Genomic DNA, 18,103 nt, shown 5'->3' on the forward strand with positions numbered 1-18,103 from the left:
GAGAGAGAGAGAGAGAGAGAGAGAGACTTAATTACTGCCCCTGCTTGGAATGTTCGCTCAAGGACTTCATTCTAAAAGCTCGGCCAAAATTCAACATCCGTGCCTACGTGCATAAACACGAGATGTAAACATGTAAAATAGTCTGCAACATGTAAAATAGTAACTTTGTCAAAAATTAACTGGGTAAATAGGTTGGCGCGCCACTTTATGGACATTTCTCTCGAATGCTTACATATGTATATATGTATATTATGTGATACGTTCCTGATGCTCTCGGGACCGTTCGGCTCGTAACGTTTCTGCTTACGCACGCGTGAATATTTGCCGGCCTACGCACGCGTAAATATTGTCGCCTCCGCACGTTTCGCAACCCGTCCCTTTCGCTTCCATACCCTACTCCCTGCTTTTCCTCCACTTTTCCTCTTCCACCTTTCTCCCGTATCATCCCCTCCGCGCGATGGAACGAGGCGAAGCAGCCTTCTAACGCACATTTTTTTTCACCCTCTTGCTTTCTGTCACAGATATCAGCTCGGTGACGTACACGACGCCCCGCGAGTACTCGACGAGCCATATCAGCACCCAGACGACGTCGCCGTCGTCGACAACGTTGGGTCGCGACGTCGTCACCGTCTCCGTCCAATACAACGTGTCAACCACAGACCTCGAGACCAGCCATAGCAGGTGCGTGCATCTGTCAGCAGTGATGCCGGATAATCGGATAATCATTCGCAATTATTTATGCATATCGATTAGTCGTTACGGGAGATGATTACTGTACATTTTTCACGTTCTCAGAATCGCCATAATGTTCATTTTCTATTATAATCACGTTAAAACATGTAGAACGTACGCTATAAATTATTTCCTGATCAATTAATGACAGGTATTTACTAAATTCATAGAATAATTTAGAAGCTTTCCTTTTGCGTCGAATATTAGAAAGGTCTTTCAATATTGCTGACGTTAACGAGGTACAGCTCAATTAATAGAATCAATTTGCCTCTCTTTTACACACACACACACACACACGCGCGCGCGCGCGCGCGTATATATATATATATATATGTATAGTATAAAAATCAATATGCATCTCAGTCTAAAAATTCGGAACTGTTACATTTTCATGATTTTCAATCAGTATTTTTGCAACGATTTAATTAATTTTTGTATCGAGTAATTAAATTTAAAAGTAATTTACTTGCAAAAATTCAAACTTCTGTTGCGCATTTAAACGAATGTTACTAGCAAATATATACCACGTGTTGTAATCATTCTTTATTCACGGTAAAAAGTCGCAAAATTACAATTTATTCGTAAATAATTAATGTTGAGCAATAATTAAAACAATTGTTGCTTACGCTTTGCAGTAGCGTTGTAACGCATCGATCGACAACCGTGACAACGCAGACGACCACGACAGAAATGACGGAGCCACCACCGCCACCTCCACCGCCGGTGTACCCACCGATGCCTACTCCGCCCAAGAACAACAACAATAAGCGGATCACATCCGAGGCGGCAGAGAATGCCGCGCTTATAATCGGCATTATAGCCGCTGCGTTGATAGCGATAGTCTTGATCATATTGATAATCCTCAAGTTTAAGAATCGGCCGGAAACGAGTTACAAGGTGGATGAAACGAAGACGTTCTGCCAGGATCCGAACGCGGCTCTGTTAGGCGCCGCTGGCTCCGGTCAGCCCTTCAATGGTGCCCTGAAAAACGGCGCCAACGGCAGCAAAAGTAACAAGAAACGAGAACTAATAGACATTAAAGAGTGGTACGTGTAAAGGGGGGTATCCACATACTGGGCAGGACATTGCCTTGTGCTTGAGATTTGTGAATAGAGAGTATGGCCAAGGACTTGGCCAAAGAACGTGCACGTCATCTTTCGTCGCTGGAAAGGATCGAGAATTGAGGCAGAGGAGAGTAAGCGAACACACAGTCTCGTGATGAGTCTCGCACAGGTGTACAAAGAAAATGTACTCGCTGATCAGAGCATTCTCGTAGAAGATCCTTGTCTGCTAAGTATTAAACGGGTCTGGTCCAATGCGAGTATTGAGACTCCAAAGATCTATCTCAATACAACACTACAAAAATATCGAGTATTCGCTGAGAGAGATTGCAATGAACAATATTCATGAGGGTGCCTCTGATCAATAGTGAATACGACATAGTTGCGCGAAAACGATCTTTCCATTACGAGTGATGAAGAAGGGCATGTTTAGAAAATTCTCGTGATTTACGGGAGCTTACGGGGAAAGCAGTGTGATCGCAGTTAAATAAAAATCCTTTTGCACTCTTCCGTGCGAAAAGGATCGAAACCCACGAGAGACGATCAGAGATCTTATCCTTGATAAAGTACATTTTCTAAGAACTTTAAGATCAGAATTAATGGGTCGTATATCTAGGTGGAAAAACTCTCTGAGGAAAACATGATGAGACTATGGTACTGTGGAAATATATGAAATTTCTCTTTAATTCTAAGGCGAATTGAAATGAAATCGATCGCACTTAGGAAGGTCCGTCGAACTGCTCGCTCTCGCAAAGAGAGTCAACGAGTCGCGAGGTACCGATCAACGATCTAGCGCTAATCCTCTTGTTTCCTTGACGCGAAATCTCGAGACAAAATTTAAATATGTGGCAGGAATCGGGCATCGATTGCAAACATTCCAAAAGAATTTTTCTTCCTATTCATTTGTAGTGAATTTTTTCAAGTTACGTTTTTATAAATGACGTTTGCTGGCGCTGCTCGATTTTTTGCTATAATAATGGCAAATCGATTTGTCGATTCCGAAACGAAAAGTTAAAGCTTTTTTGCATTAATTTAGAATGATTTCCCCACGAGGAACGAAGAGGAAATACGAACGCAAAGATCGTGGAATTAATCGTAGGAATTAATTAAAAAGAAAGGAAATGTTGAAGGTGATATTAGCAGTGACTGATTCGAACGAATCTTAGGAAGCAACTTGCACTGATGTAGGCAGGCTATTTTTATTGTTTTACAAATTTTACTTCCAACATCCTCTCAATGAACGCGACGTTTGATCATTCTCGAGTACGTGTGAATATATTAGTTTTGAATTTATGTACAATCTTTACTTTATAGAGCTAAATTATCTATTTATTAAGAGCTAGATAATAAAATGTCCGAGAGTGATTTGTATGATCTTTTAAATAAGAGACGATATTTTAAGTAAGAAATTAAAAGAATTGTGTATAAATGTTTTATAATATTTAACCATAATGTTTATTATTGTAAAATTTTATTGATGTTGTATAGGTATGAAAAAAATTAATAATTTTATATTATAATATTTATTTAATTTATTAATTTAGCAAAAAATATAGATATATTTGTGCAGATTTTATTTAAAATATAAAAATATGTACACGAGAAATAAAATTCCTTGTTTTAGTATAAAATTATATTTTATCTAAGAGAAATATATTATTTAATTATAACTTTTTGTATAATAAACATATTTATATTTATGATATTGATAAATTATGAGATAAATTATCAAATTTGATATCTCTAAATAAATTTTGTTAATTCTCTGATATATAGTGAAAGTATTTTCAAACATTATTTATACACTAATATCTTGTGATAGCCAAATTTTAAATGGTTCTATTCTACTCTCGACGTGCTGTTTATAAGAATAGATGTTGGAAGTGAAATGTTAGGAATGAAAGCATCGTGATGATCGTGTATTCTATCCTATTCATACATTCATTATTGTATAGAAAATCGACAGATAATATATATGACACACACATACTTATCGATTATGTTATGCGTGTATAAATTATTTGACTAATTAAATAGATTTTATTAAAGTCTGTTTTGAGCAAAAAATACATGACACATATACCTAAGAGTTCCATTCTCGAAAGATTCGAGTGTGAAATACTTAATGAGGAATGTTAAATAAATTTATCGAAAATATTTATATTCTTTATGTTTATTATTTATAAATGAGAAATACTGGTTTTATTGATCATAATCTTTGCATACTTTCAATATAAAAATATATAAAATTGCAAAATATTATATTTTCAAGAAATAATTTTATTTAAAAAAAATAGGATTCATCACTTGGAAAGTTTTTATTAATTTTACAAAAAATAGATATTACGAAATTTGTTTAAGATAGCAATTTTTATAAATAGATGTGATTACATTTTGGAAGTGATAGATTACTCGACGTACAAAGTTGAAATTAGTTACTCTAGAGATAATATCTTTAATGCAAATTTTAATATAGTTTAAATATCGTTAAGTGCGAATTAACGATATTCCTCATTCATGTAAATTGCACACTCGAATTCTGTTTCACGCGAGATTGTACGTAAGTGGCTCTTATACATATGGAAAGTATCTGTAAGTAATCCGAGAGGAAGGATAAATTTGACGAATGGATGATTTATATAGCATATACGCAAATATGCTTATACATAAATACAGGGTGTGTGAATGCATTATTGCCAGTACGAGTTAGGTAATGTTTGATCGAGTCGTATAATGGCATCGAGCGTGATTGCACGGTGCGTCGCAAGTGCATCAAGTCGTTTCTACGAAATTGCATCGTCTCCTCCTAACTGAGATTCACGATACGCTCGTTTTTATACAGGTCGACCTGGGTATCGCGCATTGTTTCTTCTCGGCTATATACTCTTCAATAAATCTCTCGAAAAACATTATAACGTCACGTCATCTCTCTTAACGAAGACGCCAAAATTCCAAATTGATACGGGAATTTATAGACGAGGACCAGCGATACTTTGATGCATCCTGTATATATAGCTGTGTATGTTGTTAACTTAGTATTACTATTAACAAGGTTAATCGTTGACGTAGTTGGCGATAATAAAGATTTTTTAAAACCTATTCTGTGAAGCTAAGGTCGAACCAGATATGTTAAGGACCGAAAGATAATTTATTATCCTCCCATGCTAGGTTGTATTAACATAGTCGATTAATTATATTAGTAGCAATGTTTAAAAAAATAATTTATAAAAGAAATATGTTGCTCTTATATAAAACTGAAATGTAATTATTATTGTTATTAACATAGATCAATTGACATTGATCTCTAACACAGTGAAAATAATACTTAGTTCACAGAAAATAGAAAAAATAATTTATAATTCAGCGGAAAATGAGATATTAATAACGCAAATTTCCAAGACGTGATATAGTTTATGATATTATTAATTTATAATTTTCATTTTTATACACAATTAATATACTGTTATCGAGTTATTAAAAGAAAATAAAAAAAATTTTCAAAGAAAAAATTAATTAGTTCTTTATTAATTTAATTTAATTTCCATCAAAGAAATTAAAAAAAATTTTCAAAGAAAAAATTAATTAGTTCTTTATTAATTTAATTTAATTTCCATCTAAATTATATAAATTCACAGCAATAACTGCCTTAGAAAAGAAATTCACGTTTATCTTTACTTTCTCATAATTACTACATGTACTTGATTGTTTCGAGGTAAAATTGATTTCTATTAACACGACTGGCAATTAACATGGTTAATAGTAATAAGTGTAATAACAAGCCACAAGGCGGCATTTTTGTCGCAAATAAAGAAGCAATAAATAATGAACGGGGCTTAGCATTCAAGTTAATCTCAAGCGTGGCAACACATTTCATTTTCAAAGTGTTGCACCGCCCGACTCTCGAGCGTTCGTGACAACTCTCCACATACATAGAAGATCCTGTTCTTTTCGATTTTTTTACGCCTGTACTTTTCCGTTCCAATTACGGAAAGCGTAAAGAAGTACTACTGAGAAAGGACAGATCTTTAGTGGACGAATAGGATGGAAGAGAGTGTGTGCAAATTGTCGTTTAAACGCACCTTTACGCCAGGGATGAGTAAAATACTAAAGTGAACTAGGGGACGTTCCAAAAGAGACGAATACGATATATGTATATCTCCTAAATATTTCTTACAATTTTCTGCACGCTCGCCCGAGAAACATATAAATAATTATTCAATTGTTGCCTAATACATTACAGAGTTATTATATCGGAGTAAAAGATATTTAAGAGTGGATACGGATTTTCAGTTATACGTGAAGGTCTACAGTTCCTATAATTCTCTCCAAATCTTTTACAAGAAAGGTTTGTTGACTTCTGCAAAACATATAATTCTTAACGTATTGATCGTTTCAAGAAATTTGTTGAAAGGATACCTTTATGTTTTCGTATAAGAGAAGAATATAAAAGTTCACTATTTTCTTGTAGTATCCCCAAGATTTTTTATTGACAGAATAGTGCGATAGATTGATAAACGATGAGCGAGCTACCTCTAATATTTGAGGATGGAAATAGTACTTTGCCCATCACTGGTCGAGATTGTCTCTCGGCGATTAATCGAAGGTGAAAGAAAAACGTCCGATTGTTATAAAGTGCTCTCGAATATTTTCTAAGTCCTCCTTCTGTAATGCACTCTTCCTACGAGCGAATCGTCCTTCTTTAGATCACACTATTCTACAAGATCTTGAAATCGGTTGCTAGTATCAGTGGTTTCTCTATATCTTTCTCTCTCTCTCTTTCTCTCTTTCTCTATATCTATATAGCTTATTCGCCGTTTCTCTTTGCGGTGAAATAGCAGATATATGATTAACAAGTCGATACGCATGTATTTCGAAGTAACAATCCTCAGGGAAGAACAATTAACGCGAACAATCGGGATTAATCGATTATTGTCTATTAGCAGCGATAGGTGTTTGCTGATTGCGATTTTTCCGAGAGTTTAATCTCTATCAAGTACTCTCTATCAAATGATGGTTGTTCTGCTTTAGCTCTACAGATGTACAATCTACAGATGTACAATCCATTGAGAATTTTATTAATCAGGCTTTTGAAGTAGATCTGATTTTCCCGACGAGTAAGTTAATCTTCAATAAGATTATGACACCGATAGATTTCAGTGGCAATACGCACTACATAATATTGCAAGCTGACGCTTCGAATAAGCTTCTTTAATCGCACAAAAGCTCGGATCTATCACTGAGGCAAGAGAAAAGTGCCACTCTCAATCACCGCGATTCGCATTTTGCGCGGATCGTTTTTACGCTTATTAACGAGACACAATAAATCTTAACTCTCTCGTCTTCGCTAGATTTGCAATCGTTCACTCTTCCAATCTCCAACCCCCTCGTCTCATCCCTCCCAAAGGTCATTTATGGATAAGCAAATCAGTGTGTGAATTTTATATATATTTATGTGGCTGAACCTTGCGTGCATGGGCAGTTTTAACGATACATCGATAACAACGATATTTCGTGTAAAAAGAAAATTTCTTCAATCTCTCACGCGTGCGCGCTTTCCTTTAATATAATCGATTGGTCTTCAGGTGACCGATACTTCTTGCGAAATGAAAATTGGACTATAACTACTGTTTCCTACACTAACGGTGACATTTAACCTTCGTGAGATGGTATCATCAGAAAAAAAAATCTTTCTTCTATCCGTTCTCTTTTTTCTTTAAGAGAAAACGCTCTTTATCGACAAGAAACTCTAGACATATTGTTATCACTGCCCTCTGATTCTCTATCTGCATATCCTTCGATGTACTGACAACTAACGTTTATACTAAACTAAATTAACTTCTATAAAAATATATTTAGTGAGCAGTGTTACTCTAACTATTAACTAATATACTATGTCGAACTTAAAAGCGTGTCGCGAATAAGCACTGGAGCAGTCGGGTTCGTTCGTAATTGGGTATATTAATTTACTTTACTCTAACCAGAAATAAAAGTGAAGTTTTTATCTAAATTTGGCGATTTGTTTTGCAAAGATGAAATGGGAAAGATATTTTAAAAAAATATTTTCAATTTAAAACGAAAATGAAAGCTAAACAAATAAATCTTGATTTAAATAAGAGATGTAACAACTGCATCCAAAATCAAAGATAGGAATCTAATAAATTAGGAAATTATAATTTATAAGTTTCTATTAAATTAAAAAAATATAATGCAATTTGATTATTTATAAAAAGTAATTATTTATAATAGAGTTGATAACAAACTAGAAATCCTGTATGATAGTCAAGAAGAAATTGTATGAAGATGTCATGATAATTATAAGATATAGTTAATATTGTTTTAGTTAAAATATTTGTTATTAATATAATAATAACTATTATTATATATTGTTATTCGCATAAATTTTTTGCTATCAATACAATCATTGATAGTGATATTATTTATGTTACACGTATTGTGTGTGCATTGTTTATCATATTGAAATTATCAAATTACGAAAATATTCAGACAAGTTGCTCGAATATTGGTGGCTCTAGCGAACGCTTCACATAAACTATCAATTATGCGCCGTAGTATGGCAAGAGTTGAAACTATTACGATTACACAAATCGTAAGAAAAAACCGGAGGTATCAGATCGCATTTGAGAATTAATCGCGAATTTTGTAATCTTAACTTTGCTATAGTCTTCATCTGATAAAACAAATATGCATTTCAAAACTCTCTTCGTATGTTAAATGTTACAACAAGTTGTAATGAAATATGCAATTGCTACTATAAAGCTTCAAAGAATTATTCTTATTATGTATAAAAAAGAGGGACTACTGTAAGAATTGCTTTTGTAGTTAAAAATAAAATTAAAGTTTTTATCGCACATATTCCGGATTTTTTGGAGATAGTTTTAAAAAGAATACGAATGATGTCTCAATGAGAATGATACTTTGAACACAATCCTAAACAAATTGTTGCAACATTTGATAAGTAAACCGAGACATCATTGCAGAAGTGCATATTTATTTATGATATGATAAAGTTGCCGAAATGTCACCGCTGTTTAATGGACACATAATACTTGGAATAAGGTGAAGAACGATAAAAAAACAAACGCTCACTCACAGCTGTATCTAGAGTTGCTATAGCTAGATGGAATTATATTTTACATTGTACAGTCGTATATAAATGCACTATAGTTAGATAGTAAACTACATTCGTGGGCGAAATGGAAATGGAAGGAGAGCGAGCTAAGAGAGACGTGTTATAGAGAATGAAATTGCACTGAAGCGGACACACTTTTGTTGTCGGCTAATTGAGAATTTCATATGACATGTGTATGTATAGTAGAGAGACACATGCAAGAGGCTGATCCGTCAAGAGACATCCGCTGTTGAGTGGATCGTGTTGCGCAAATCGGGGCTACGAGTTACTACAAGAGAAGGATACGGTCCAGCAAACATTGACCAACAATAACTTGTAGCTAATAGTTATGTTTTATTACAGTTATGTTGTTGGAAAATTATCACCTCAACAATATAACTGTAACATAACGTAAAACAGTTACATGTAACACATAATATTTATATTGTTGAGTGAAAAATTAAACTAATAGTTGCGTTATTGTTAATTGGTGTTTGCTAGGAGAAATCGTATACGATATTCAGAATCGAGCAGGGATCAGAGAAACGGGTAAACAATCTTGAGTTCAGATTCGGCTATAGGCGCGCGATTATGACCGTGTCTTCGTGTCTATATTTGCGAATAATTATAGGTGAAATGCAAGTTTCTTTCTTGCGTATCTGCGACATCGGGAATCAAAATTATGGAGAATTGTATATGCCGGTTTTAATATTATTTGGTTTCTTGATTCTCCTTTGAATTTGTTATACTAGGGGATACTTTTATTTCTCTCTAAGAAATTTCATCCCCGTAGTGACATTAGTTGGCTCTTCGTAAGGACAGGCCTCATTGCGCTAACACGATCCTATGGCGATAGGAAATCGGAATCGGCCGTTCTGTTCCAGGTTACCGTGAAGTATAGATAAAACGTTAAATATATACGAGATAGGCGCATGCGGTGCAGTTAGATTTTTTACACGTCAAGGCGAAGGGGTCACGTTTCGTTGGCGTTCGCGTTCTTAAGCGGTGTATATCTTAAGCTACGCCTCGCGAGAGATCGATTACCGTTATTATTTCACCCGGTATATGGTTTTCGAAGACAAACGGAGCTGAGTGAAACGACTATTTTTATATTCATACGATCTTATTTATACGACTGCAGCGACCGGAGAGCGATAGCGTTTAATCTGTATAATTTATTGCTACGAGACGTTTGAGTGTCTTTTCGCGCAATGCGGGAAAAAACGGGAAGAAATATCGGTTAAATATTGAAATAGCGTTTTCATCAGCTTCGAGGATGCATTTTCGCGTTAATATCTTGTTAAAAAGAAAGAAAAGTACGCAGATACACACACGTACACATACACACACATCACATTACATCACACACAGTGAGTACAGTATTGCGTGCGCACTGACGCATTACAAAATTCTCCTGAGATTGGAGACGTTGTAAATACTTAGGAATAATGCCGTAACTACGAAATTATATGAATAAAGTATTGAAACTGTACACGGAACACTCTTTTCTCCCTTTCAACGTATCGATCACTTTTTTTTACGTTTGTATCGATAATTTCCGACGCGAAGCTAAATTTCTTCATCTTCCCAAATCAACGAATCCATGGTATATACTAAAAATAAAAGTTCTACAAAGATTAATAAAAATTCATGTACAAAACGAATAAATGTAAGTATGTAACAGAAATAATCTCAAGGAACAAGCTGACGTTATTTGTCGTCATTTTGACAGCAAAATGACGTCTTTATCGAAATGACAACAAGTAACATATGCAGTTGGTTTTCTAAAAATGGAACGGGTAATTCATTGAGATAAACGGGAACAAGAACCATCTTTCGCTATATGCATAGTTTTATTTCGTAAGATGCAAATGTAACATATATATTATTTGTTCTATATTAAGTCTACAACCTACCGTTTCTACACAATCACAATCACAAGTTATATCAATCGATAAAAAAGAATTACGTTCCACGATTATATCGTTATTTTACTTGGCGGTCAGCGTGCTTACAATGACTAGATACGATGATATTAACGAGGATGTAGAAGGTGCACGGCGTAACTTGGGCTTTTATCGGCAAAACCCTGGAAAAAAATGATGATAAGAGGACGCTTATATGGTCGGTATGTAAGTGGACGACGTGATGCTGCTCCTCAACAGCGTGTCCGAGGTGTGTTGCGCGCCGGAACCTTTGCGAGATGCGCGCTTGTGCGGATGAAGGTTTAACGGGGGTAAGTTCGGATGCTCGATTCTCGTCGGGGAACTCACGCGCGGACGGAGAGTTCCTCTCTGAATCGTAAGTATCCCTAAAATCACATGAGATTTATTATGACTCTCTATAAAACGCGCGACATACGCAGTAACTTTTTTTTCTTATAAAAATTCATATTGTATGCCCCTATTTACATATTTTATATAAAATCAATATTGATACATTACGTGTTTTTAATTACAAAGTAAAATTACAAATATTTCTATATATTGTATTTAAAGTAATACAAAATGTTTGGTAGATTCAAGTTTTAATTCAGAATTATTTCAACAAGTATATTTATGTTTTTACAAAATATTAAATATAGCCAAGTATAATAAAAAGAAATACATAGGACACGAATCAACTCATTGTGTGTACTAAGAATTGCGTTTAGTTAGAAAATTTTTATGTAACGTTAATTAAAGAACATCCGTTGAAAAGACATATTTTAGAAAAATCAGTTGTGCTCTTAAAATGCATTGTTGTATCAATCAAACTATATTACCGGATTCATTCGGTTCCAGAACGTCGTTGAGCTGATAATATTCAGTCTTGATAGACAATGGCTCTTCATAATCTACGAAAGCAGTGTTATCAAAAGCTTTGTCATCCTTTGGACGATTTTGCACTGGACTAATAGCTGGTGGATCGGCATACGTCTAGAAAAGCATTAGTTTATATTCACGAAATGAATTATCTTAAGTTGGATATCTGACAAGCAAATATATATTTGAGACAATCTTTATTAAAATATTAACAGGCCAATGGTTCTTAAACAATAAACAACTGAGAATGAAGGGCGATTTTTATTGAAAAAGGAAATTTCAATATGGTACAAACAGATAGACAAATGTTCATACTTATTCATTGTTAACTATATTTAATTTTATGTCAATTGCAATTTAGTTTAATTTTTCCTTTAAGAGATCTATGACTTAACGATCAGTGATAAAAATATTTAATGTTCAAAATTATTTAAAAATTTGTTCTGATATCTTTGTCAGGGAAAATGAACTCCAAATTGAAATCTAAATTAAAGATTTAGAAAAAAAATAAACATGTTTACGAGTAAAAGGCCTCACAAAAGAATTTTTTTTAGGATGACTACGCACGAAACAGACAATTGTGTAATATAAACATATTGTTAGATTGCCTTGAGTTTTACATGTTCGGTTGGTGTAGTCGTACAGGCGCGTTTATGGAACTGCCCACCCCCGATGGTTTCGTACGTATGCTCCTCCAAATAGTGTCTTGTGGTCCCGCGTGGGGTAAGGGTAGCCCACATAACCCGACTATCTTGCATGGTGTCCGCCGCGCAAGGGTAGAGCACTGCCTCGTTTTGGAGCCTACCATTTTTCGTCTGCATACTGGAGGTTGTATTCGGCATGGAAATCACCCCGCCTTTGCCGTTCCTGTTGCTATTATATTCATTGCTCGTTTCATTTCACACTTTTTATTCAAAATTGTATGACATAGGATTTCACAAAGCTAGACTATTACCTCAAATTTGATTTGTGACAATATTATTTTGTTATTAAATAACATTGCAATTGATGTAAGAATAAAATGTGATTTGGCTTTTTTAATTCATTGCGGATATATGTATATATTTTTTGTTTTTTTTTATCCGCGATTTTCTTTCAATATTACAATCATAAAAGACGTAAACAATATATCCAATAAAAGTTGATAGCCAATTCGAGTCATCCATCAGATGTAATTTGTGTATAAATTCTTTATTATGTTAATATGCTTACAGACGTTTCGATCCTTGTCAATATCATTACATACTTTATATCAATGTACTTCCTGGAACAATGATATATATTAATGTACGCATATCACTTTACTTGTCATATGATATTGACAAGGATCGAAACGTCTGTAAGCATATTAACATAATAAAGAATTTATACACAAATTACATCTGATAGATGACTCGAATTGGCTATCAACTTTTATTGGATCTATTCATCCGAGTCGATAATATATAAGGATTAATATTTGGTAAACAATATAATTCATTTTCAATGTCTTTCAAACAAATATAAAAATTTTAAAGATAAATTATGATTCATATTTATAATTTTTACTTGCTATTTAATTGCTAGTCTGAATTATATTTACTGATATATCATTTTAGATTAATTTTTTATGTAAAATAAAAAAAATACTTACAATTTGCATTTTAAGAGCAACGTCGCAAGCACTATGCCAATAAAAATGACACCGACACATGATGATATTAGAATCAGAAGCCACGTATCGTCAAAAACAGTCCCTAAAAATTGATATGTATTATATATGTATATCTATAAATTTAGATATAAAATTTTCAAATAGATATAATTTAATTATCCGTATTATGCGTTTATATAAAATAGTTTAATAAAAATTTAAATATATATTAAACTAATTAAGTTTTAGTTTCTCATGTAAATAGTTGTTTTTTTACCAACCTTGTTGAGGCATTTCTATATATTGAACTCCTTCGGAGCGTCGGTCGCAGAAATGCTTGCAAGGACTGTCATTTAAGTGCGGTGGGAATGGCAGGATATCAGAACTCGGATAAAAATCAGAACCTTGTTGAAGAATGGCTGGGAATGGTGGCGGGGGTATGTGAAGGATGTCGGGGGGTGGTTCAAGTGTACAGTAAGCGCAAGTTGAATTCATAATTGTGTCCAATGCTCTCATCTGTAAATTCGTACAATAACAAAGCTAGATGAAAATATTTCGATTTATGACAAAAGTAATAATATAAATTAGCAAGAGCTTGAATTTATTATCGAATATATTATCACGATATTACTATATGTTACAATATTTTGTACATACACCTCTCTAATATTTTTAATAATTTTATAAGCCAATACAAAAAGGAACAATTTAAAATGTACAAAAAATAGAAAATATTACGGAAGTAATGAAATAAAAAATAATTTTTTATAATAATAAAACATAAACCCTAAATTTTTTAATAATTGCTGTAGTGATAATTATCAGATGTTATATGTAACATTAATTAAAAACTTTAAACAGTCTTAATTAATACGTCAGATTTCAAAATACAACTCTATTTATGATTTTACATATCGCGTGTTTTGATATATGTAATTATATATATTTTATATATGTTTGTGACGTTTTTGTGTATGCGTTTTAATTCTACAAATGTTTTCTGTATTATACAAGATATAAAACTACAACAAATAAAATTCCAGTCTAAATTCTAATCGACATAAATTACGAACCGCCTAAATACGTTTTATATAAATTATTGATAATTATTAGATAATACCATTATTTTAGAAATAATCTCTAATCTATTTTGTAAGCTATTTTTGTCAAAACATAAACTTTTTTTGTTTCTAAATAAACTAAATAATTGATAAACATGCAACAAGTTTTATAAAAATTACACTAAAGACCAAAATAATTTTTTAAATAATAAATTTTTATTTTATATTTTTAAATATGTATATATTTGTACCTAAACTTAAACATAAACAAATAAAATAAGAAATAAAAATATAAGTATTATCATAATGTATTCAGGAAATATCACAAAAAGAGCATTTAATCAAAAAAATACGTCAATAAATTAAATCGTAATAAATTAAACTAAACAAATATATATAAAACCTTCTCAAAAGTAATGTGACACAACGTTAAATCTCCAGTCACTCTTTCATTCCATTTCCTTTCTCGTCTCTTCGATTATGTTTCAGCCTATACACCTTCGAGCCAAACACCGATCTTACGCAAAACAAGCCGAGGATGTTCAAGTAAATTCGTCCATTTTCCACGCGTCACAGATCACTTCGTACGAACACAATCAAGAAAAATATGACCGTGATAAGAAAATTCACTCTTACCATTGAGCACTAGCCCTGTGCAATTCTGATATCTGAGGGCATCTCAGACTGGTGCAGGGCGCACGCGCGTTTTTATTGAACGTAAATGACAAACCATATAGCTAGTTACAAGTGAGCTATACGCACCTAAATCCTAAATTCCGATGTAAAAGCTATCCTATTATACATGAAAAGTGTATCTTTCATTTGATGTTTCTTTCATACTACTTTTAAGTTGATTCCATTATATATTTACTATAATATAATATTAACGTCTTTATTTTTCAGATAAAACAATGTTAATACAGATTTCAATCGTGGTTATTTATAAATAATTAATTAGAGTAATTATTAAATGCTAATTTATTCTATACAAAATGAAACATTTTATTGATGATAATATAAAAATTGTATATCTCATTTACCGACAAAATATAATTCAAGACCGACAGACTTGGGAAGTGACTGCTAAAATTATATAGTTTATAATGTAATATTAATTTTATAATTTATCACTATCTTGATAATGTTTTGTAGCCATATCAATAATATTCAATTTTTATTTAAAACTGCATTTTCGTTAGTATTATTAATTATTCTGCTTAATTATTCTTGTAAACGTTAAATGAAAAAATGCATTTTCACGAATATAATTATATCATATATGTATGCTTATTTATGAAACATCTATATACAATAATAAATAATGAATTTTTATATGACACTGTATTATAATTTCTCGGTAGATATTTATCGACGATCGAAAAATTTATATCGACAATCGAAATGTAGGTATTTTTCAATTTTTGGAACGCCAAAGCTCCATTGTCGGTCACAAAAAATTACTTGTTATCTCTTCAGATACATTTTATAAACAAATCTAGGATTAAATTTTATCACAGATGCGGGACATCATTTAATTAAAAAAAAATGAATTTAAGAAATGTATTAGAGTGATTTAATTCTACAAAAGCAACAGTCACCCTGTGATTCTCTAAACCGACAATTTAAATAAAAATATTCAACGACAGGAAAATAAAAATAAAGTTCAACTTGTAAATATTATAAATATTTTACTCCATACATGTCATATTTCTCGCTTTTAATCGCCCGTTAGTGACTTTAGACTCTTTACTGTGTACGCATTGTTATAAGAAGTAATAGATTTAAGTCGACTTAGCTAAATAATCGTTACTAATATTATAGTTATTTCAATAAAAAAAAACTCATTTAAATTAATCCTGCTTATTTTATAAAGTAAGTAAAAGTATAAAGTATTATTATTATCAGATTAAAGCATAACACATTTTAATATCTTTTAATTAAAGCGCATAAATAATCTTTTATGTAATGTCGTTAATTAATTAAGAACGTTTAATTTAGATTAATAAAACTTTGGAAAATATTTGATATTATTCACTTTTTTCCACTGTCATTGCAAGTACCAGAACAATCGAATAAAACAGGAGATTATTTTAAATTTTGTTTAAGCTGACAACTCTAAATTCACATATTGTGAAAATTTATATAAAAGGTCAACGTAGATTTGATTTCATCACTTTTACAAGATACTTTATGTAATAGAATGTCATTCATAAAAATGATTAATTTCAAAATATCCGCACCAGGCAGGATGAGCTTATTCGGTGAACATGCGGTGAAGCATAGAAAAAATAGTATAACAGCTAGCGTAGATTTACGTACCACGATGACATTCACCGATTTATCGCACTTGCCTTCAAAAAACAATATTGAAATAGACTTTCCTCAAATCTACCTACATCTTAACATACCTTTACAAGAATTTCTAAAATTCTACAACAATTCCATCCAAAATATGAAACTACTGCGTGAGCAAGTTGTACGATTCACAAACAATTTATACAGTCCACCTCATAGGAAGGAAATTGTACAAACATTCTATTATTTGCTTGTTTATATCTTATACAAAGAGCAAATGACTATATCATCTTTCAAAATATATATATCCACAAAATTTATGATTGACGAGGAATTCGCCTGTCTGTCATCATTCACAGTATGTCTCACAGCATGCTTGTTACATTGGTCACGTGTACAAAAGGGTATTACAGGTAAATTTCAAGACACTGATTTCGAAAAGATCCAATTATATGCCGCACGCTGCGAAGAAATTTCTCCCGCATCTGGGATGATCGACGTAACTGCTTGTGTATATGGCTCAATAATAGAACATCGATTAGGAATAATGACTTTGATTTCATTGCATAAAATGCCAAAAATAATGATTCTATTAATTGATTCAAAAGTAACGCAAAATCTAGATTGTCAGACACAACGAGTGACAGAGTTAATGAATATTTTTCCCACAATTGGCAACCTTATCTTAAAGAACATTGATATTGCAACAATCATGGCTCATAATATACTTAGAAAAATTAACAAAATGTACAATGTTAATGATATCTCATTGAAACGTATTTCTCAGAAAAATGAGGAATTAAATGTAAGTCTTATCACGTATAAGTTAAAAAACATTATTCTGTTACATTTATATTTTTTTCCCTTATGAAAAAAAAACACTGAACATTTCGAAAAAAAAGCACTGAAAATTGTGTAACGCCCTTTTTCAAAATTTTCAGTGTTTTTTCCGTAAGGGTATGTGTAGCTGCGTCTTCCATTTTTTATGTCAAACCTTTTTTACTAGTTTTTACTAGTGAAAATTTCTATGACACCGTTACATTTTAACACTTTTCTTTCACAGATTTTTATTAGCCACCACCAAAAATTATTACAAATGTTAGGTGTATCGTATGACCGTTTGGATGAAATATGTGCAATAGCGCGAAAATTTAAGTTGTTCGGAAAATATACAGATATTGGGAATGGTAGATACGCATACATTTGGTGCCCACTATGTACAGATAAAGAAACATTCATTGAGCTTCTGTGGGACGAATTGAAGAAATACGATTACGATATCATGAAAGTGTATTTGAGTTGTTGCGGAGTGAAAATTGAATCGGAAATTGAATCGGCTTGTAGCAAAGAAGCAATTGTATGTTGCGATGAACATTCTAATAAATGAT

At 32.5% G+C, this 18,103-nt stretch overlaps 2 protein-coding genes across 9 annotated transcripts in view; one reads left to right on the top strand and one right to left on the bottom strand.

The window, feature by feature from the left end:
* Positions 1 to 3,175, top strand: part of Nrx-1 (neurexin 1) — a 276,011-nt gene extending 272,836 nt beyond the window's left edge. For all 4 annotated transcript variants that reach the window (XM_018504691.1, XM_018504692.1, XM_018504693.1 and 1 more), the window contains 2 exons: positions 522 to 681; positions 1,368 to 3,175. In XM_018504691.1, coding sequence (XP_018360193.1) covers positions 522 to 681; positions 1,368 to 1,788 — 581 coding nt within the window. In that variant the 3' untranslated portion in view covers positions 1,789 to 3,175. The remainder of the gene's footprint in view (positions 1 to 521; positions 682 to 1,367) is intronic.
* Positions 3,176 to 10,762: 7,587 nt separating this feature from the next.
* LOC108759316 (uncharacterized) lies at positions 10,763 to 15,112 on the bottom strand. 5 transcript variants are annotated; one of them, XM_018504681.1, is made up of 6 exons: positions 15,057 to 15,112; positions 13,641 to 13,875; positions 13,360 to 13,462; positions 12,347 to 12,599; positions 11,687 to 11,840; positions 10,763 to 11,233 (listed from the first exon to the last, which is right to left on the bottom strand). In XM_018504681.1, exons 1-6 carry the CDS (start codon positions 15,057 to 15,059, stop codon positions 11,040 to 11,042), a joined length of 942 nt encoding a protein of 313 aa, XP_018360183.1. In that variant the 5' UTR covers positions 15,060 to 15,112; the 3' UTR covers positions 10,763 to 11,039. The 5 variants fall into 5 exon arrangements, with proteins under 5 accessions (XP_018360183.1, XP_018360179.1, XP_018360182.1 ...); XM_018504677.1 differs by having other exon boundaries at positions 12,335 to 12,599; XM_018504680.1 differs by lacking the exon at positions 15,057 to 15,112 and adding an exon at positions 14,943 to 15,050 and having other exon boundaries at positions 12,335 to 12,599.
* Between the last annotated feature and the right edge of the window lie 2,991 nt (positions 15,113 to 18,103).

The sequence above is a fragment of the Trachymyrmex cornetzi genome, unplaced genomic scaffold, assembly GCF_001594075.2.
Source record: "Trachymyrmex cornetzi isolate Tcor2-1 unplaced genomic scaffold, Tcor1.1 scaffold18, whole genome shotgun sequence".
Classification (NCBI taxonomy): Eukaryota; Metazoa; Arthropoda; class Insecta; order Hymenoptera; family Formicidae; genus Trachymyrmex; species Trachymyrmex cornetzi.